This window comes from Rhea americana, unplaced genomic scaffold, assembly GCF_003343005.1.
Source record: "Rhea americana isolate MKP2758 unplaced genomic scaffold, rheAme1 scaffold_4, whole genome shotgun sequence".
In the NCBI taxonomy this organism is placed as follows: Eukaryota; Metazoa; Chordata; class Aves; order Rheiformes; family Rheidae; genus Rhea; species Rhea americana.
The window spans coordinates 5,991,542-6,014,581 of record NW_028186534.1 but is presented as its reverse complement, the minus strand read 5'-3'; the positions used below and the strand labels follow the sequence as shown (position 1 = coordinate 6,014,581).

The 23,040-nt window shown below is 36.1% G+C and overlaps 1 protein-coding gene across 1 annotated transcript in view; it reads right to left on the bottom strand.

Annotated features, from left to right (window-relative positions):
• Positions 1-5,997: 5,997 nt before the first annotated feature.
• The window catches only part of PARD6B (par-6 family cell polarity regulator beta), a 27,818-nt gene continuing 10,775 nt past the window's right edge, over positions 5,998-23,040 (bottom strand). The window contains exons 3-5 of the mRNA XM_085314255.1: positions 22,253-22,259; positions 18,441-18,663; positions 5,998-10,678 (exon numbers count right to left, since the gene is read on the bottom strand). Of these exons, the coding sequence (XP_085170381.1) occupies positions 9,852-10,678; positions 18,441-18,663; positions 22,253-22,259 (1,057 nt within the window). The 3' untranslated portion in view covers positions 5,998-9,851. The remainder of the gene's footprint in view (positions 10,679-18,440; positions 18,664-22,252; positions 22,260-23,040) is intronic.

Sequence of the window (23,040 nt, the reverse complement as noted above, 5' to 3'; positions counted from 1 at the left end):
GCCCCGGCCCCGGCCCCGCTGGGGAGCGCGGCTGGAAGGACGGGGCTTGCCCCGGCCTGCACTGCTGCCTAGAGGACGCGGTGCCTACCGGCCGAGGGGGCGCGGGCTGCAGCTGGAAGCGCAGCTGTATGGCGCAGACCGTGCCTGTGCCCCAGCACGCCGCGTTTGTAAAACGGGCACTGGAGCGCCTTACCGGAGTTAGAGACAGTTTGTGCTAGGCAGTGGAGTGCCGATCCTCTGCTCTCCTGCCTGTTCTAAGCCATTAAAACATCCTTCCCTTCCCCCGAGGACAGAGCTGCAAGAGCCTCTCTGGCAGCCTGCAGCTCGCTGGGGACCGTCCTAGGCCTTCTGGATGCTTCTCCGCTACAGAAGATGCTTTTCCTTGTATTAGGCCCCCTTAAAACAATCTAAAWTTTAGAGCATTTTAGAGAAAGACACAACCAAGACAGCAGTTAGAGCTGAGGCAAAAAAGCCGTCTGCCCTCCTGTTAGCGGTTCTTCCTGCCCTGAGCACAAGCGGGGCCTGTTTGCACAGAAAGGTGGAAGCTTTCGGGGGCAGGCAGGCAGGCTCCRCGGCGGCAGGGACGGAAAGCAGCGTGCGGTATGTCCCACCAGTCTGAGACGTTGCCTGATTCGAGAAGTTGTGTTTGCAGACAGCCCCAGCTGAGGGAGAGGGAAATCCAGTAAGAATTGGAACATGCTCAAATTCTGTTACATATCATAGAGTCACTGTTACGGCACAAAGTTATCTACAACAGAAAGTACAGCTTGACTTCTAAACGTAYGTACGTTCAGAAAAACACAAGAAGTCAGGGAGAGTATCAAGAAATGGCTTATTGATAAGATCGACTAGGCTAGAAATATTCCCAAGAGAAATTAGAAAAAAATCTTAATGCTATTGTTATATGACAACATTGAACAGATAGGAATAGTAGGAAACCTTGACTGGTAAGTTCTGCTATGTCAATATATTATCTTCATTATAAAATTAATCAGTAGTATATTTTAATTTAAAAAAAAGTCTTACCAAGCCCTGGTTGCAATTTAGCTTTGTACATGTTTTGATTAATACACTAATGAGCAGTTCTAGATTTTTTTTTCCACACAACAAGCTATTTTAAGTGCTTTAGAAGTCACACACTAAATTAGATCCCTCCTGATTATTTCAGGTTGGCTACACTATCTGTGAGCTTTACCATTGACATAAATGAATTATATACTGAAGAAAAAACTTCCCTTTGAGAAAACAACATAGAACAAGACACATGTTTTTCTATTTCTGTGACTGAATGGCTTCATGACCTCTGTGTCTCAGTGTTATCTTTATTTTGCATATAGAGAAACTATCCTCACTCTCCTAACAAACAATTTATCTGTATAAAGCACAGCCAAAATACTAGGACAGCCATTTGTTGAATCACTGTGATTTTTTTCAAGTTACCAGCTGTGCATGACATGACCCACGAAATCTTAACCAATTTTTCTATGTTATACAAATCCAGTGCAGTAACCACTGGAAGTATTTTCAAAAGACAGACATCTCAATTTGTCTTTTATAGATAAGTTTCTGCATTAAAATTTAACTCATGTATTAAGTTCGCAGGAAGTTTCCCCCCTCCTTTTATAGCATAAAATAGAGCATGAATAGCACAATTAACAAGGTACAACAATTTAAAACTTCTGGATCATAATTTTCAATCATTTATGCAACCTCATGTAATATTCATAAAGTCACACAAAATCTATATTTATATATTCAACAATCTGTCCTCAGCATTATAAAAATTCAAAATCCTTTGCATCCTCCAGTAGAAGGATATGAGAGCACCACAAATCTTTACTGAGATTATAAAGCAAAGTAACAAAAACTCTGGAAAAGACTTACAAAGAGATCCTTCATCCAGTCCAGTTTCTCACAACAGAAACACTCTTACTCATGCCTAGAAGTAGCATTGTTATAGCCACGAGGGCCTAAAGAGAGAGGCAAGGATTGCAGATAGTGTATTTTATTCAGCTGGCTAATATAGCTTAATATCACAGTCAAACTCTGGCTACTGCAAAAGTCAGTATTCCCCTTTGCAGTATGCTAGGGCAATTATATCCTTCATTAGCATATCTGTTTGCTTCCTCCTTTTTGCTTTCTTATTTACTTAGCTCCATTTTGTTTCACAGCTGTGAATAACTAGGCCACTTATTTTCAGAACTGATTTAGGCATGCCAGATTATGACACACAGGATTTGTCTGTTGTATAAAAACATTTTACTGGCATGACTACAAGCATGAACYCCTGAACTGGGTGAAATCCCTACCTTCTCCAGCTCCTTTCACATTTTCTGTTATTCTCATCTGCCCCTTGAACTCTGTTTCTTATTTCTGAACATTTCCAACAATTTTCTGTGCCAAAAAGGGGGAAAAAATATCAATAACTAGGTATTACCAAATGCTCAGAAGAAAACACTCTGAAGAAGTCATTGCATCATAAATGCTTTCTATGGAAAGCAGAGATGTGTGCAATAAACTCTTACATACTTTTTTACATATAACATCACATAAGGCCTGATGCAAGTCTTTCTCATTGATGAAATGCAATTTTTTTGGTACTTTCAGATAATAGATAATAGAGTAATGAGTCAAATAGACAGGAGTTAGAAGGACTGTCTTGGAAATTATCTTATTAACGGCACTCCTAGATTGCTGTAATAAAGGTTATATAAGGCTGGTAAAATAACACAGCACTTCAAATCAGTTTGTGCGCCATGTTTCTAAAGCACTTCTAAAAATCAAATACACTGCATTTAGTCCTCAGACAAGTTTATCTCCCATTTAAGAGGGAAAGTACACAAGTGATCTATCATAGCTACACAAGGAATCTGAGTTCTTAAATCTCGGCTAAATCTCACCTCTCCAAGAACCAGCTATACCATTTCTTGCATACTTCTACAGCATCTGAGAACAATACTGTTACTGTCCAATGGATTTTTTCCTTTATGCTAGTATTGGAAACTATTTATGAAGCCACCTTAAAGGTAGTTATTCCACTTAGGCATTACTACATGCAATGTTACATAATAGCATCTGATTATTGATAGCTGTATTGCAAGGAACATGTAGACATTCATCAGAAGCAATGCAGGCAAGTCTGATACTACAGTATCTCAGGTAGTTTTAAGATAAGAATAAAATTTCAAGGGTTATTTAGCTCTGAACTTTCTCCTGTTGTTATACCAGAGGGGGCAGGGTGAAATTTTTGAACTGATAATCCTAGCAAGTCTTCATATCTGCAAATATACATGAAGAACTCTAAATTCCATAAAATACAGCTACAATCCTAACACCATGTTAACAGCTTGTAAGGTCAAGAGTTAAGTATTGTCGGTATTTGGAAGGAAGACTGGGTAAGCAACCCTGACAGTTTGGAATGGGGTATTTCTCCATTGGTTTGAGGTCAAACGTAAAGCTCATCTTCTATATAGGATAAGAAATTTGGTAACACTCACAAGTGCAAATATTTGCACCAATACAGTCACAAAATACTACAAATACTTGACGGAGATAGAGGCTGTGACCTTTTTTTTCTTACAAACTGGGTACAAATTCTGCTGCATAGAACAGGTACAAGTTTGAGACCTATTTTGAGAGATACATTGTCACTTTCTCCAAGCGGAGTTGTACAGATTGAGTGCAAGACTCGTCTCTAGTTTCATTCTCTTTTCTTATATAGAGTGAGAGCTGTATTTAAGTCCATGATCATGCACAGAGAATAATGCTTAGTTGTTTGAGCAGCTGATGGCTAAAGAGAAACATGGGTATCGGTTACTGTCATGAAAAGTAACCTTGTGATCTTTAAATTGGATTCAAATTTTTGCTAAGTAGTTTTTCTTGACCATCTTTCTTTCTATATGTTTTACTGCACGATATTTGACAGTTTCATCCCATCTTCAAGGAGAAAGTAGCAATGAAGTTTATGGTCTTCCATCATACTGAGTTTCTTCATTTGGGAAAATTACCGCAAAAATAGAAATAGTGTACTGTGCTGGATGAATGCACATTTTAGTCTCATTTTAAGTGTCCCAGACTAGCTTCTCTAACATGCCTCCATTGCAGAATTAGCCAGATTGAGATTAGAATTAATCTAGCCTATTTGCTGTCAGCCAATTTAAAAAGCTTCGTCAAACTTCCTTTATCCTCATGAATATACTGGTAATCCTATATGCATTCCCGAGGAAACATTCTTTAGGCACAGCCCACTAAGAATCAAGGGGATTGGACTACTGCAGAAGAAGCGTCGAGAGGACAAACCCTCTCATACATGGAAGCTTGCTGGAAGACACAAAAACTAGCAGTCCAGCTATATAGTCTGTACTGCTGCAAAGAGCACTACCTCTGCCTGGGTAGGAAGGAAGCACCCACATTCACTGTCTCAGTCCCAACCAAGAACACCAGGAGAGGTGCATTTGCAGAGTTAGGGTCAACACCAGACTAATTCTGCAAAAGTATACCTACCATCAAATACAGTGTCCTATAGATTCATTATATTTTAGACCTCCTTAAAAAGATTCCTTACACAAGAAGGTAAAAATTAATGATGAATCAAACAACTCAGTTACAAAGTAATGGCAGTTATATCCCATTGCACATCTTCAGTCCATCTATTGGTAACAACTTTCTCATACAAAACTAACTTTTGTAAAGCTTTATTGCCTTCTGTATTTTTTTTTCAGGTTGACCAATCCTCTGCTACTCAGAGGTCCTTATACAAAACACATTCTAGAATCTTCACTGTTTTTATTTCCCCCGGACGTGTTCCATTCTGCTATCCTTTTTGAGATGAAACAACTAGAACTACATACTATAGTCAGAATATTGCTGAACGGCGGCTTTATACAACATCGACACTCAAACTTTGTCCTTTGTCAAACAGTAGGAAGTGACTTACTTCCACAACAACTTGCATGTTAAAGAGTCAATAACTTAGAAACCTCTCCTAATTTAAGCTCCATACATTTAGATAGAAGCTCTGAAATAAGAAAAATACTACACTAGAATCTTAATACAGGATGACTTTCAAAGTTGACATCATCTCAGGAATACCTTTCCTACCAATTTCAGAATTCCTTTATGAAAGGGGCAAGTTTTCAGGTTCTCTGTTTCTTCCAGCTACCAGGTATGCAGAATTGAATGTGCAGATAAGAGACCAAATCCTTGCTAGTTGCATATCAGTATTAGGATACTGTAGTGATGATCTCAGTTTAACTTTTTGTCACCTCCTATAGCTGCATAGGCAAGTCTGGGAAGTATTGAACCGTACAATGAAATCAGTCACACAAATATAAAGGAAGGAACAGAAAGAAGTCATCTGGTTGGCTCCAGGAAACAGCAGTCCCAAAATCACTTTTTTAAAAAAAAATCTTAAGCGTATCATCAGATACATAGTAGGGCTAAATGAAACTCAAAACTTTTGTCACTAGATAATTGTTTGCAAGCATTGCAAAGCATATGGATGGGGCAGAAAATATTTGTAAGCGACTGAGTTCAAGTTCACTTTAAAACTTTAATATAGACAGTAATCACAACAGAACAAATACTTACAGCAACAGTGAAAGCCTCCAAGTCATGGAGTCATCTCCCAGGTTTCATGACCTAGACTTTACTATGAGCAGTCTTCAAGCAAGTGATAAAATGAGATGACTATTTGCAGCTACTGTTGAAACAACATATGACCAACACAGGCCTGTCAACAGGACTGAAGGACAACTTCTTCTAAATCCCTGCGTACTTCTCATCTATAGAGGACTGGTCCAAGAAAGGAAACAGAGGAAGGAAACATTTAAGACAGCTAAAAAAACAGAGCCTACTTAGATGCCCAAATGAAAATTGTACCCCATTTACTTTCATGCTTCAGAATAAGCAGGGAATGTATTCTTTCTCATTTTGACTTACCTAACAAAGTAATTGAGAAAAAAAAGTTTATTTCTATATCCATTTATTATTCCAGTTTGTAAAAATATAAGACTAATATACAACTACAGCTAGCTTGATTTTGTAAAATCAACCTTCATTCAGTGAGATACCAATGTACATCATACATTAAAGTCATAAGAAAAATACTGATATTTGACATTTTAAACAAGTTCATTCATGTAAAAATCACATTGCAAGTAAAATTTAATTAGAAAATACATAATATTCACAAAAATACACATATGTTAGAGACAGCTTGTGAGAATATTGTCCTAAATTTAATTCAGCTGTGGAAAAACGTATGATTCACAGTTAGGCTTGACTTATCCAGTACAATAGCAGAACTTTAAAGTAACTGTATCTTAATTCCATTAAGAATTTGCTTTTATTTCCTATTAAGGTGCACTTAAATGGYTGATTTGACTTCAGTCTCCCAGTTGCAAGTAAAGAATGACTTGTTCCCTACTGTGCATGTACACAACTGCATAACACTATTCAAAGGAATTTTAGTTTTGCATTCTATTTTGAAATAATTTGGATATTTATAAATTAATTTATAAAATCTGGATTGAAAATACAATTTACACATATTAGGATACTTAATACATGAAGACTACATTGATAGCAGCTTAATATTATCAATCATGCGCAGTAACCTCACAATCATTTTTAGATTTTGTAGTTAAAAATAAAGTCTATATAAAACAGTCAAGCCTTTTAAGTATTTTCTTCCAAGGAGGAAATTGTAGAGATGTTAAAAATTTAGGAGGTAGTGAATGAAAGGCTAACAATATCAGCATAATATTTTTAAAACCTTATACTGAACCCCAGTACCACTTATTTATAAAACTTAGYCATTCATAATCTATGGTTGATTATCATGAAATAATGATTTAAAAATATTTAATAATTAACAATGTATGCATTAGGAAGATATGACTGAACTTCAGAAACTTATGGTAACTGCAGCATTAAGCAATTACATGCTGTGCAGTCTGTCACTGTAATCGTAAATACACTCTTTATAAAACCTATCTGGGTTTGTTCCGTAATGTTTTTTTACCCAGTCTCAAATGTTTAGTTCTACTATATTTGTTATCAATTTTCTGTAAAACAGAACATTACATTTGTCAAAAAGAATATTATCTCATTATTGAAGACTAATAATTTTGGAGAAAAGGTCCTAAGAGATTGATTCTCATGCAGTTTTAGGCAGGACCCTAATTAAATTTCTGTAAGTCCTTAATACTGGTGTATATACGTTCAAAATATTCATGCATCTGTTAAAAGTACAAATTAGGTAACAAAAGGGTTTGGCAGCACACTAACCTTGGGTGTTCGTACTTAAGCAATAAATTACCTCATAGAATTAGTATTCTCAGCCTCAACCTTCCCCTACAAGTTAATAGCTCAACTTGCAACCAAGCTGCAACATACTGGTTAGACCCATAAAATATTTCCACTGAAAAAAAAAAATTACATCTTCACTGAGTGCACTACCAGTTCCTCTTTTGTATCTGTGGCCCTCATTGTCTGCTTATCCAAGTGCCTTTATTCCTTTGATTATTCACAATACATTCAAGTAAACAAAAGGCACAGAGGTGCAAACTAGCATAATAAACGAAAGTTGCCCTCTGCTGATGATTTCATACAGGAAGGAAAGTCCTTTGATAAAGGAAGAAATGACATTTTAAAGTAAACAATCTCCCTCATATAAAGGAAGTATAGAGCAGCACTGACAGAAAATATACTTATTTAAAAAATGTGTATGTTGCAGAACACGTAGATTGTATGTTTTCTTCTCTTCACATCAAATGGATGTGCTTCAGTTTAAAGATTATTAGTTAAATAAGTCTAAAAGCTTTAAGATACTCACTCACGTTAAAAAAAATCCAGGCCTCTCATATGCATACTCTGACAAAATGACAAACAAAATAGACAAAGCAGAACTCTAATCTATATTTGCACAGAGTTCCATTATGCCAATTCTCCATAAATCAAAAAGAGCATTAATCTGACAGAAGATAGCCTTTCTTGACATCTATAAAACRAAATCCAATGTTAATGAAGGCATGAAAATACCACTATTCATAAAGTRCAAAGAACTTAAATCTGCATTTATCAAAATTAAACTCTAATAACTGAAAGTAATTTTGTTTACATCATTAAGAAAATTTTCAGCAAATAGATTTTTAGCCTCTGATATGCTATAAGGACTTTTACAGATGCTTGACGTTAAACTTACAGTTAGTCTCATGCTAGTAAAGTTACCAGAGGTAGATGTTTTCCCAAGACAGACTGGGGGAAAAAAGATAGTCAGTCTCTTTTCCCGTTCGATCGTGCCACCCCCGCAGGGCAGGACACACTTCAAAGAACCCAGACTGCTGGCTCTGGTAAACCCAGTATAGAACTGGTCACATCATCCCTGCTTTTTAGAGGTTGACTTCAGCTGCCASATCCCTGATGAGAAACTTCATCCATCGCTCTCCCCAGTCTCTTTAGCTTCCATCTTCCATTTCCCTGCCACAACTTATCCCACAGTGGTGAGACAGGACTAAAAGGGAGAAGGGAAAAAGAATGCTAAAAGCCTCTCCCTGCAGTTCTCCTAGCAAGTCTGCAACTAGTTATACACACATGCTTACGCATCTTAGTATCAGGACTTTTGTCACCAGTATTTTGTTCTGCATACAGTAACTTTGCAATATTCAAATTACCTAGCCAGTGGTGCACAGAAAGGTCAGCATGTACAATTTAGGTCATTATAATGAATTTTAATACCACCCTGGCTCAAGCAAGTTTTAATCAAAGCCACAACCCAATTTCAATTTTTTTAAAAAATCCATGGATTTAAGTCAATTCAAGCTGCTCTAACCTGTTTGGGTTTGAGAACAGTAATTTTTCACATAATTTTGACTTCCTGCAACAAACTTTGCTAGCAGAAATCTTTACAGTTTCTACTAGGAGTATGATTTTCACATGGAATATGCAATAGGTATGTTATTTTCATAGTATTAAGTTTACATATGATTTCTTTAAAGTTTACTGCCATTAGTAACTAAGTAGAATGACATCCTTAAATACTGCAAACTAAAATGAGAACAGGTCTTCAAGACACAGAAGTATTAAGACTTTAACATTTGAATTTACAAATCAGTGTCATTTGAAGTGAGTTTTCCTGGCCATGCAAGGCAGATTTAAAAACAGTAGAGGTGCATGACTGAGCCTGTTGTTGCATGTTCACTTCCAAGTGGGCAGTCAGCTTCAGCAGCCCCCCACCTCCAACCCGACTGTTGTCTAGTTGGAAACCACTATTCTACATGTTACTCAGTAAATTAGTCAGAGAATTAAGTTATCAAGAATATCTCTTCCTACCCCACCTCCTTTTTTTCTGCTTCCTGATACACAGAGTCACAAAGTGCTACCAGTACAACAAAGACAGCAGGCCAGAACAGGAATGAGGTGGCTAAAGCAGCACTTCAGTTGAATGAGACCACAGCACATTAGAAAAAAAAAAAAAAAATCGACCTCACACAATAATGGAAATTTACTTCTATAGAATCAGTAGCATTACACATAGACAAATCAAGTACCTATAAGAGAAAGCTCATAGCTATCTCCTAGCTATCCTTCATTTTAAATTAAAAATTTTCCTCATCCAGTTCCAGGTAGTTATCACTTATCTTTCACCTTCGTGATGTATTTACATTGAAGTGCAGAATTAGCTGAAGTTAGTCAGCTTATATAATTTCCAACTTCTTGTATCCATTGTTTTTTCCTTTAAGTCTAATTGCAGTGCTCAGTAGATTGAGAGGTATAAGATATACTACATATTAAGCCAAATTAAAACATGTGTGGCATTCTCAGTTAATACAAAGTATACCAACGTAATTTCATAGTGTTATTATAGTTCCATCTTCTTCTAATGATTTATGATCTGGATTGTGTTCTTCATATTCCATACTAATGCTGCCTGCTGAATGATTCAAGCTTATCTCACTGGAAGGAAGGAAACCATTCTGTGTCGACTCATGAAGTTCAATTTGTGTCAACGATTCCAGACTTTCACTGGTGCAGACAGCTTTTGGAATCTGCTGTGGTTCACCACTGTCTTCAATAATAATGTCTTCTTCATCGCTCTCCTCTTCTCCTTGCAAGAAATTTGTTAAAATATTTGGTGTGCTACTTGGAAGGCTAGATTCAGTAGACTGACCAGAGCTGCCAGAAGTCCGACTGTTCCTGACAACATTGTTTCTCTGGTTTGCTGGTCTTACTGTAATGATCAGGTTACGGCTGTTTGCAATCATCATGTCTGTAACCTGATCAAGGCTCTTTCCTGAAACTTCTATTCCATTTACCTCCAGTACTTCATCATTAACAGCTAGTAAGCCTGTACTTTGAGCCAGACCTCCAGGGACAAGTCTGGATATGAAAATTCCTGGAACTTTCTCTAGTCCATGTGGCGTTACTCTGACACTGGAGCCATCTCGTATGTAGAATCCCAAGGGTTTGTCAGTTCCGTATTTGTAAAGCCGTACTCTACGATGGGTTTCTGGAAGAATATCTACATCTATAATAGAAGATACTGGTCTGAAGTCTTGAGGCATGCTAATGACAATGTGTGGTTTCTTCCTGTGATTATCTGGACGCAATACGTTTGCTAAGACATTTTTCTTCCTTGTCATAGTATCTGTACCAAAGGCACTGTAGTCCGCATCTTCTGTAAGACATAGCACATTGATGATTAGATCATGATAGCAATGCATAAAGAGCATACATGAAGTGTTTTAGATCATCAGAATGAAACACTTGACCTAGGAAGTTCTCAGATCGCTACAGTAGAAATGTCTCTCTGTACATGACACTAGCTTTAACATTACGGGAGTCACACAAGTTTGTAATGGTTTCTGTTTCCTATTACCAAAGAAAACAGTATGTATTAAAAAAAAATAGTAGTAGTAGTAGAGAAAAAAAATATTCTAGCTGCTTGAAAGAAAGGTTAGAATGGAAGGAGTAGGTATTTTAGAAACCTTTTTCATTACGAATATTCTGCTTGTTAGTTGTCTCTCCTCAGGTTTCAGATCATTAGAATAGAAAGAAAAAAGGGAAAGCAGGCAGTGTGCCTATTATTGCCTAGTTCCTGGATGCTAGCCAAGTGACCTGGATTCAAACTCCAGAAAGCTTATTCCATTCTACACTCTTCCCTACCCCCATGCAATGTAGGTAAAATGGCTGTGGAGCAGAAACAAAGAGACCTTGCACAGAAGTACTTCAGGCTAAGTTATTTATACATTTTGGCACAATTTGATCCAGAAGTGTGCAAATGGTTTAGATTTTTTTAAAGCAGCTTATATATGAGTATAAATCATACAAATATTTTTAATGGAAAAGTATTATGCAGAATACTTTAGTTCTGATTGTAGAAGTGATTCTGATATCTGAAACGCTTGTTTATTAAATAAAACTTCCATTTTTACACTTAATATACCATAATTCTCCATGGAGTTGGTTTTATTTTGTGACAATAAACTGAAACATATGCAGATCTGACTGAAGTCTCTCAAATTTACACTAGCATTTCTGCAGTGTTACGTAGATGTTTTATAAAATGGATTAGAATCAAGCAAAACTGGTTTCTACTAACCCTGGGACTCATGGAGGTTGGAATTTCTTTGTATTAGCACATTCAACTGCCATTAGTACAGCCAAGAAAATGTAAAAATTCTGCTAGACAAGAATACTTATGGAAATGCTATCACAGTGTGAAATTTAAAGAAAATAATTTAGTCATCGACAAAAATTATATTGTGAAAGCTGGTAAATGAAATGCGTTTTCTGCACTATGAGATTATATGGACATGTACTGGCTATATCTGAAGATTTACTTCAGATGCTTTAAGTAGCATAGAACAAAGAAAGCAATTCCAAAGCAACAGTCTAACACTATTCCAATTTGTAATAATACCCCCTCCCAGCCAATACTAATGTTGTTAAAAACAGGAGAAAACTTTTGAAAATAAAATGGTTGGTTACTAAGACAGTCTTGGACTTAACAAAAGAGACCAACAGAGAAGAAAATACCAAATTTATCTTGGGCCACCGAAAAACACAAGAAGTTGCTATAAACAACACTGCACAGTTTTGTATTAAACAAGACTTACAGATAAAGCTGCTTAACAGCCACTTTTTAATGAATATAAACAGGAAAACATTCAGAAGATAGCTAAGCGTACACTTAGTATTCAGAAGTCACTTCTATAACTTCATCTCAATTACTTCAGAACTCCTACTGGAGAGAACATGGATGATTCTCTGGAATACCCACCCTACAGAACACTTCCTACCACTGCAATTTCTTAAATACGGTCATCTTTTCATCCAGAGTGACAATTCTGCATGAATTACTACGAGAACAAAGGTTAGAACACTAACACAGGTTGTCCCCTACATACTACTACATAGAATAGATACGCTATAGTGCTCTTATTTCATGTGCAAAAGTATGTTGACAGCACCCTAGGGACTATTCCTCTTCACCCACTCAGACATCCTCTCTGAAATCCGCTTCCCTGCTTTCTTAGGAAAAGGATCAAATATAAGAATAAAGTTAAATCAAGGAGCAGTAAAAAGAGGGTAGAATCAAACAATCTACACTAGCTACACTTGAGCACATTAAGTTAGGAGTTCGAGAAAGCTTCTGTTCCATAAAAGCATCGAATTACAGCTGTTCTTCACCAGAAGAAACTTAAATTCTACTTTTATTTCTACTTATAAGGCTATATTAAAATAAGATTAGATCTGAACATCAAGAAGGCTTTAAATAGGTTCTATGTTCTTCAAATGCCTAAAGAAGTGCTGAGTTAAGTCAGTGTTGTGTTAGGAAAGTGGCTTGATTAAAAACAAAATCCAATCTCCCAAAACAAAGCATATAYCTGAAGTATAAAACACCAGCAGAAATGCAAACTTATGATTTTCTATGTAGAACACATTTTGGGACATCTAACTGCTTGAAGATCAGTCATCAAATATCTTGTGCTTCTTATCTGAAAAGCATGTCTTGGCTTTTCAGACAACATAGAACAATTTTTTTAGCACTTGCTTCAAACGTAAGTTCACAGAAACATAAGTAGAAGTTTTGCCTTCAGGCATTGAGGACTCAAATCAGTTTCCAGTTAGAGATCTGGTCACTAGATTGGGAAGATTTCTGCAATTTGAAGAGTTGCAATCTAATTTGGAACTACAACTGTTTACGTGAGAACTTAGAAAGAACACTTATGAAATAAAATGAAATAAAAGGGTCTTGCTCTAAACACATCTCTGCCATTAAATACAAAGAAACACACAAGGACAGCAGCACAGTGATAGGTATAGTATAGGTAGTGATTAAATAGACAACAGCATCTTCAATATTAGAACTCATTAAGAACTTTAATGAGTGCAAAGGTTATTTTTTTAGGTCATGGACTTCCTCCTTCTCCATCAGCATTTTGCATGGATCTTAGTGATCTCTAAAGCTAAGTAAAAAAAAATTTGTGCAGTGCACGCCCAGTTAAGTAACATAGATTTCTGATACTGCTTTTAATGTTGCACAATCGATGGTAAACTCAACAGAACTGATGAAAAATATTCCAAAGACCACAGAGATGTTTCACAGATGAGTCATTTTGTCTAATTTCAGGAGTGTAGCTTCTTTTTTGTTTGTGGCAGTGATACAGATTTATACAAACTTAACACCACTTTGCTCTAGAAGTACTCTGCTGAGAAATGCTCTGGAGAGTAAATAAGTCAGGTATACTTAGACTGATGAATTCCATATTGTTTTGACCTTAGACTGTATTCTATTTTTTTTTTTACAGAGTAAGCTCATCTCAAAAAGATCAGAATAATTGCACATGTACAACATTCTTCTATTTGTGCAAAAGTGTGAATTCTTGACAAAAACAACTCTAGGATATATGTACTATCATACATTGTTATGAGTGAAGCACTTAAGCGGTTAATGATGTTTTACTGTGTCAGTTAACTAGCATAAACAGTGCACAGGAAAACATAGTAAAGTTGTACAAAACCTATGCCAATAACTGTTTTCTTACAACTGTTCTTCTAAACCAAGTATTTCAACATTAAAGGGTTTCAAGGGTTTTTTTTTTTTTTTTGGAGAGGAGGAGAGAAGAGTGAGGAGGGACAGTTTTGGTTTTTAATTCAGAGTGAACAAGTTCACACTCTTGTCAAAGATTCAAAGAACATGGTATTTTACACATTCTTTTGTATCAAACACGTATCATATCTGAAAAGTTCCCAGCTTTCCACTGTGGGCTGTAAAGCTTCAAGCTTTACTGTGAGCCATGTATCATGATTCCTCTCCCCCCATATACTCAAGCCTTCTGTGCATAAACTGTAATTTTGGCATGTGCTAGATACGCTGTGTATGTCCTGTATATTTAGTGTGTCCCAGAAGTAGATTTATTGTGTGCTGCAGATAAGTTTGTGCTTTTTACTCAATCATGCAGTCTAGAACAATTCAAGTGGCTTTTCACAGCTTCCTTCCATGTCCAGGAGAACTCTGAACTACACAAAAATCACAATCAACCCCACCTGGCTTTCTACAACTATTAGTTGATAGTCRAAGTTGATACTTCTCCGTATCAATTAAATTTCTCACAGTCGGTAGAAAAAACATGAAGACTATTTGCAAAAGGGTTAGCTTTGAAAGAAATATCATGCGAATGGATCCATACCTGAGCTAACAGATATTCAAAAGCGTTTTTGTATACAAAAACAAAGACATAGAAAATGTTTATTATTAGAGAGGAACTTCCAAAACTTCTTTCATAAGACAAATATACCACCACAACCTCAACACCGATAATCTCAACACCGATCTGGTGCTTTTGCTTTTAGAAACTTACTCTTCACAAATTAAGTAACACATTGTTGCAGAAAAACAGTATTCCAAAACTGCAAACCATATATGTCAAAACATTTTAGAAAAATACTATAAAGTATGAGAGGTTTTGTATTGAAGCAAGTCTTAGCTTAATAAATTAACACTAGCAGAAACTAAGATAAAGTAACATAATTTAAGGTAAAAAATATCAGAAAATTGACAACGGACTCATCTCTCTATCTCCGTCAAACAGCATGACCGTTTAACCTCTCCTCCACTGCTAAACAAATTTTCTAAGGCAATATTCTTCAGTACAAAGGCATCTTTGTTCTGGCACCTAGCTAATCAGTTTAAAGCTACAGTGAAAAATATTTTGGCTTGAAGCCAAAGAACAAGATGTTAACTACAGGTATGTTAAGGAAAATGTCTATATAGAGTAACTTTATTTTTTAGCAGGTTCGGACTCATGATGACATCAATCTGTAAGTGCTTATTATATGCAATTTAAAGCAAAAGTCCAGAAATAGCCAAATCTGGTTTCATCTTAATATGGTTCAAAATATGGTTCAGTGCTTTTCTGATCCACTTGCAAAGCAATGAAGTTACCTTTCATGGATTACATTTTCAAAACTCCAGAATCTCATTTACTACATTGGATTATATACCTAACTGAGCATTTTTTTAAAATGCTCCAACTAATCATGTCTATTTAGCCACAAGTTGTAATGAGACATAGTTTTAGGAATCTGATCCAGGTTTTTAGAAGGTCTCAAACTCTTAGGATATTCCCCAGAGAGAGCTATTTAAAAAGCCAACTGTATTTTTTTTTACCAAAATGAAGTTAACACTCCACAAGACTTAACAACAGTGGCAAAGTCTACTTTAACAGGCAGGAATTAATTAATTCCAAAGTATCTCTCCACTTTGTAACATATATGATCAAGTATATGTAAAACTTGCAAAAGCTGTATGTTGTAATTTAATATCCTGAGAATTTAAGGAAAGTAAAGTGAACTATATCTTCTGTTTAGTTATTGTCCCCATTATTCTTGTATTTACAAAGCAAAATCCCCTATATCCAGCTGGCCTCCAGAGCCCACGGGGACTTCATAGTTTTTTCACATTTTATCCTTCAGTAAGGTTTTTCTCACAGACAGAGCGGCTCCCATACATCTGGATTTAATCAGATACATCAGTTTAACCTTTAAATTCCAGATGTCAACAGTACCTGTTAATCTGTTAAACTGCAGAATGAAATTCCAATAAGCAACTATTTTCTGCAAGCTGATAGCCATCCTTAACTTGTACATTTCCCTAGAGAGTGATATTGAACATCTTGCACTGGAATGGTCAGAAATATTTTTAAAGGAATTTAAAAATAACAAGAATAGGAAAGTCTAATGCTATGAAATTCATCCCTTAAAGTAGCTCTGGCTTTCTTGCCACATTTACCAATATGCATAAACACTTATCCTAAGAATTTTCTCATTTCAAATTAGCAGTCAAAAGTTAAGGAAAAAAAAAAAAAGCACTTACTCTGGCATATCAAAAATCTCTTAAAGTTACAGACTATCTTACCTTACCACAGTTAGTACATATTAGTGACACTGTAAAAATTACTTCTATTGCTCCTATTACAACATCTTAAATTGTTCCCTGAATGCAAAATACTAAGGATTTGATACTATTTACCCTCGATTTTATTATAGCCTGCTCTTATCTTATGTTGACTTTTCACAAATTGCATGTAGCTTCTAGATAGCACTACCTTCTTTAGTGGCTTTTTGCCCAAAGATCTTAAATTCCCAAATATTCTTGATGGAAATGCAAAAAGGCAGACTTTGATTAGAAAAAAACACAGAAGATTCAAGTGATTTAACAGAGTATATAAAGCCACAAAAAGCTTTACAAGAGGAAGTGTAACTTGGGGTTACATTAGAGTTCCAAAACGGCAAGGATGATTGTAGCTGTATCAATAACAGGTATTTGTTCACAAATTTCTTCAATTGTGTAGAGGTACAGACAATAAAAAGTTGTGCTGTCAGAATAAAAACTATCTATACAGTGAGGTGGTGCACAAATTTGACGTCTCGAACTTGTACAATTCAGCCTCAGTTATTATAGTCAAATTATCATCAGCAAGAAAAAAAAATATTTCTTTATTTTCCATAAAACGAAACTGTTTTGTGTGGCAAGGATGCTAATAGAACCAAAGCCTCAATTTAATCAATAGAGCCTCAGACTTATAATGAAGGTCAAAATGAGTCTCAAAAAATTTTTGAAAATGGTCAACTAATTCAGTATGAAGTACAGTGCTAGATGTCAGACTGAGATGCATGTTTGGGTTCTTTTTTCTCTAAAATTATAGCGAGAAGAATCCATACTATCAGAGGGAAAACAATGAAACAACTTTTCCTACTAATCAGTTAGTAGCTTGCTAATCACAAAAGTAAATTAATCTCAGTTTTGTGTGTTACATCAATTCTATTCTCAATGYCTTGTGCCAATAGTCATAGGAAATAACAGATTATCCTTTAAAATATTAGAAAATTGGTATAATTGATAATTGGGTCATATATGTAAAAAATCAGTAACAAATTAAAAACATATGGTGTTAAAATGTAACCTTAATAATCCCAGTCTGACAAAGGGCTTATCTGTTCTCATCATATGGCTACTGAAGGAGATTAAATGGCTTTTTCCACTTGTAGATTCTATTAAAGCAAATAGTTCATCCCCCTGACAATTCAGGACTGAAATTATGAAGGCCTTACTATATTATCCCCAACAAAAACAGAGCATATACATTTTGCCAGTAACACAGCAGCTGACCAGCAGCCATACTAATTATTTTTAAATACTGTCTTTGTGCAAGATCATTGTGGAGCTTGTCCACTTTTTGGAGCGGCAAAGTCAATAAAGCCTATTGCCACTTAAGTATTTTCTAAAGAAAACAAGTTTGTCTACTACTAGCAAACAGAAACAGCTGTTTTATGAAGATGTGCACCAAGCAACAAGCAATCTGTTATTCAAACAGTTAGCAGGCATCTTATGATAGGCATGTGCGTGCATGTGCATATAAATACACACACGTACATGTGTGTATGCTTGTAYGCAAGGAAAAAGAAAACCAAAAGAAGAAATTAGACCACAGTTGGTCTTTAATTTATGCTGATATTTAATATCCTCCATAATAAAATTTTCCAGATTCTTCTCCATCTAATCATGTCCTCTCTTCTCCAAACAGGATGTGAATTTTAAATGAAATATACACCCAACATACAGAAAAACATCTAAACTTCAAACTTAATTTTCATTTATTAACATAAAACCAGAAGGAGGTATTACTAAAGATTTATAATTTGATTTCATCCAATTGAACTAAGAACACAAGCAGAAAGTACACAGTACAAACAGGCTGCTTGAGGAAGCTGCCACAAGAAGAATTATGAATACATTTCATTATCCATAATTACTGTGGAATTCTACATAGTTAACTAGGACTGAAGGTTGCTTTTCCTCCAAAGTCACACGGTTTACTGCAACAAGGCATAGCTGTGTAAACAAAAGGTTCACATAATGCAAGTGCACTTACCTTTTCTTTGAATGAAAATCCTGAGTAGAGGATTGGCTGTGGAAACGGCTTTATGATAATTGTCATCGTTATTGATAGGCAACAGGTCTCCATGAATGTCTGTATATCCCACTAGAACATCAACATTTGGTATCTTGTGCACATGCTGCAATAATCCATAGAACTCCTCAAACTTTCCAGGTTTGGATCTTTCCAGAGAAAATCGTCGAAATTCTGCTCCGAACTACAACAACAACAAAATAATCTTTCTTTATTAATAGGAAAAATCTAATATACACTCAAAAAATAGGATGATTTGAATGCAACACCAGAAATATTATGGAATTGCAAGTACACTAAGAACTATAACTATATTCTGGAAAAGACATAAAGGACCACTCCAAACTGTTTATTTTTCAAAATTATTACACTAAATTTGGTCTTCATAAAAGTGTACTGTAATGTAAAAATGTTTGTAAGTTTTGTTTTTACTGCTCTATTTAAGTCAAAACATTTGCTCATATGGGAGTTTAGTGTTAAGGTAACTCACACTAGTATAAGTTATTGTAGGTTCTCACATGCTTATGATGCAGCAGTCATGCTCCGGGTATAAGACAACTCATATCCAACACTGAGGCTAGTTGCTCAAAGACAAACATATGCATAACTTGTAGGGTATCTGACTACCTGGAACTTTTTCAAAGAAATTCCAGAGCACTTTAGAAAGTCATGTAATATACATGTATGTGTGTATACACACACACACACACACACACACACACACATATATGCCTAACTCTTTAGTATTTGGAAATCCCTAATTGTTCAGGCCAGAAACAAAAAGCCATTTTGACCCGAAGAACACCAAGAACGATGGCTGGCTTTCAGTACAAACTAAATCCAACAAAGCTTTAGCGAGCTAGAGACAGACATTTAAATTACACCTGCCCAAGCCTTATGTCACTTCTACTATCCAAAGGGAAAAACACAGGCTAAAATCAACAACCGTTCAAGGTTCAAAAGTGTCCGAGAGTATAGTGCCAGTGATGATTTTTCATAGGTAGAACATGCATTTAGTCAGTACAGTCATCCAACTTCATCAAACTTGATGCAAATAATGTAGGTGCATGATATAATATTGTAAATTGATGCAAACCAGACAAGTTCTAATTTTCGTAGGTATAACCAGCAAAATTAAGGCATTCTGCCCAATGCAGGCAGGACCTGCAGACAGAATCTCAGATACAAATAACTCCAGAACTCCAGGAACCGCACATCAGGCACACTACACACCAGCAAGCACACTGAAAAGAACAAAGAAATACAGCAGCAGCCAGGCTACAGAAGACTATCACGTACACAAGTTAAAATGGTAATAAGGTCCTCAGTAACAAAGATAAAAACTAAAACGTTAGTTGGGGTATTTTTGTCAATTCTATTGTTGATCCACAATGAACATAAAGACTTTAAATGATTTCTTCAGTAAGTTAATTTTGACCAGAACACAGTAGCACATGGAACAAAATACCTGGACTGACAGCTTGAGCCTCAGTATCAGATACTTGGGTATATATTACACTGTAGATGTGAAAGAGCACATTACCAGGCCTCCAAACCAAGCTCCTCCTGTTTGATTACAATCTTTTGGAGAATAAAAGGTTTAGAATGCTGACATACAAAGGAATGAAAATAAGGAGATCCTACTATGAGCACATTAGCACCACAATAACTCAAATACAGCACAACAAAACAACCTAAATCTTTTGCAGCTCTTCACTCCACCTTCCACCAAAACTTTTAAATAAAAGAATTCTCTGTAAACATTTCTCATCAATAGATACTCAAATTACAGTAACATTAACTAACAATAAGGAAGAAGGGAGGATTCATTCCTGCTTGTAACAAAGTAAATAAAAATTTGCAGGAGGAACTCCTTTCACCTCAAAAGCAGCACTATGACATCAGTGTAAGAATTTATCCTATATCTCTTAAGTCTTTCTTCAGACATCTGAAGTTTGAATACCACAGAAGTTTTCCAGTCATTGCAGCTACTTCATTTTTTTTGGTTTGAAAGACTACACAGTTTAACCATAATCAAGTAATAGGTGCTAAAAAAAAAATCTGTTCGAAGCAACTGCTATGCTACTGCAGTAGGCATACAAAGAACCAGATTTTTAATTAATATGCATTTTTTTAAACGCATAACAACAGTTCTATAAACATTTGGTACAAGCACCAAGAGACTAATAATCTGGCTTTAATTCCTAATATGGTTTTGTAATATGCTCAATACCATGACAAAGCAGATAAAAAAGACAAAGTAAAACCATGCAATGTCATGGTCTGTTTATTCTAACTCCCTGAAATATTTTCATTTAATATAAATTGTTACACTCCATTCCATTAAATGGCCTACGCCAGCAAAAGTTAAAAGCTCAGAAGGAGTTTATATGAGAGGATAGATTGGGAGAGACTAAATTGAGAGAAGGCTACTTGTCCTTTGAGCTCTTCGCAAATACAGGATGTTTCACTGACAGCTCATCTGAGAAAATGCAGTACAAGGTATGTCAACAAACTAAGAAATTACTAGAGATGCTTATTTAAGAAAGGCTTACAAAATATATTAAGATAAGTTTTCTTACAGAAGACAAGGATGTCTCATCATACTACCACTATACTATTTGTAGCCTGCAGCAGCAATAATAGAACATGAACTACAGTAACCATACCTAGTCTCTTTTATCAACATATTAGATTTCATTCTGCAAAACAGAATAGAGAGGAGGGGGAAAAAGTTTATTTTGGGACTTCCATATCATCACAAAAAAAACCCTCTAGTTTGGGGTATAAAACTTGACTAACATTAGAGAAATGGTTAAATGGAATAAGTATACCATGGGGACTTCCCCAAAGCAAGTTCAAACCAGTTACCTAAATCCAATAAAGCTAACAAGGATTTTGCTCATATTGCAGTTGCAAATGCAGTTGGGCTGTACTGGCATAGCTTTGGCAGGTGGGGCATGACTATTGATTTGGAATATCTAAATAAAGAGCTGTGGATTGCTGATAAGCCTTGCAGTCCAGACCACTCCACAGTAATGGTCCCCTTCACCTCCCACACACTCCTTTCTTCTTGCTTCCAGAATTCTTTTAATTCTCATAAAAGGAAGATGACGCCTATGCTATATTATATCAATGGGCTTTTAAATAATCCATTAGCGGCAAATAATTCTAGGAATGTCTTGAAAGTCATTTTGTGCTGTGCGTCCCTTTTCATTAGAACTTTTACATTTTCCTGCACAAATAACAAAGAACACACCTCACAGCTATTACTAAATAAATTCATCCCATTCTTATGCAAAATACATGATGGGGGAATCAGAAAGCTTAGCGTTTTGGGCTGAGGCATAAGTACTTTGTTCATGAGCATATTGTTCTGGCTCTTCTCAGTCTTAGAAACGTGTAAATGAAAGACTTTACCAGTCATAGTAACAGCTATGATTCACTAGCATTTGGAATCATGGCGACCAAGTACTCTGATGCTTTTTGATTTTGTCCACTTGAAGGTTAAATCAACGATTTTTTTTTCTAAAATCACTATCACCTATGCAACCAGGAAAAATTTCGGCAGTATGTCACGTTATCCTTAATAGCAGCGACAAATCCCACACAGCAACTTAAGTCCTGGCTGCTACACACATACTGCAGCTCTAACACTTGATTAGGAGAAAAAGAAAACACAGAAGGCAGACTGTGGAGCAGTGAGAATATCTGAACAAAAGATCCGTTCTATCCCAATGGAGAAAAACGCATTTCTGAATAAATGCACTTACAATTTGCCTAGACAAAGAGAAAGTGTTTTTAACCCAAGTTACATACGTTCATTTAACTAATGACTTGACACACCAAATAATATCGCAGATCCAACACCTTTTAACAGCTGAACGACAAGTCAACAAAACATCAGAAATATAAACCAAAACATAACTTAATTCCTTTCAAAACTTCAAAGTGTTTCTAGCAAAACTATGCCTAATCTGCATTAAGAAGCAACAGTAGGAAAAAATGGATGCGGATACATTAACAGAAGATGGCTCACGGAATTGTGCACAACTTTGACAACAAAGAACTTTTGGTAGGAGCTATAATACATCCGCTCATTAAAACAAATTGCCATTATAAAGCTCTTAGAAAGTTTTCAAAGGAAAGCAAGCTTGGTTCAAGGTAAGTTAGCCGTGCCTTATCTTTACCAAGTAACGCAAGCTAGGTAACAACAAGCTCTAGCCCACTTTAAAAAGTGGAAGGTAAACACACAGTTACTGAGTTAACAGAAAACCCTGCTCTCCTAATTTAGACCAAGATCAGGTTTTGGAATCCATGAATCATGACGCTAAAACATCTCTCTGGTCTCCCTCAACTTTCCCAAAGCATCTACTTCCCCACACAGTTCCTGCGCCGGCTAAAAGGTAAGGGGCCAAAGTCTGTTAAAAAATAATACTAATAACCACACTTAAAAATCCTTGTTTTTACCCCACGGACAGGCACGCGGTAAGCGGTACCACCGCGTAACCGCCCCCGCGGTAGCTGGCGGCAGCGGCCCGGGCGGCCGGGCCCGGGGGGG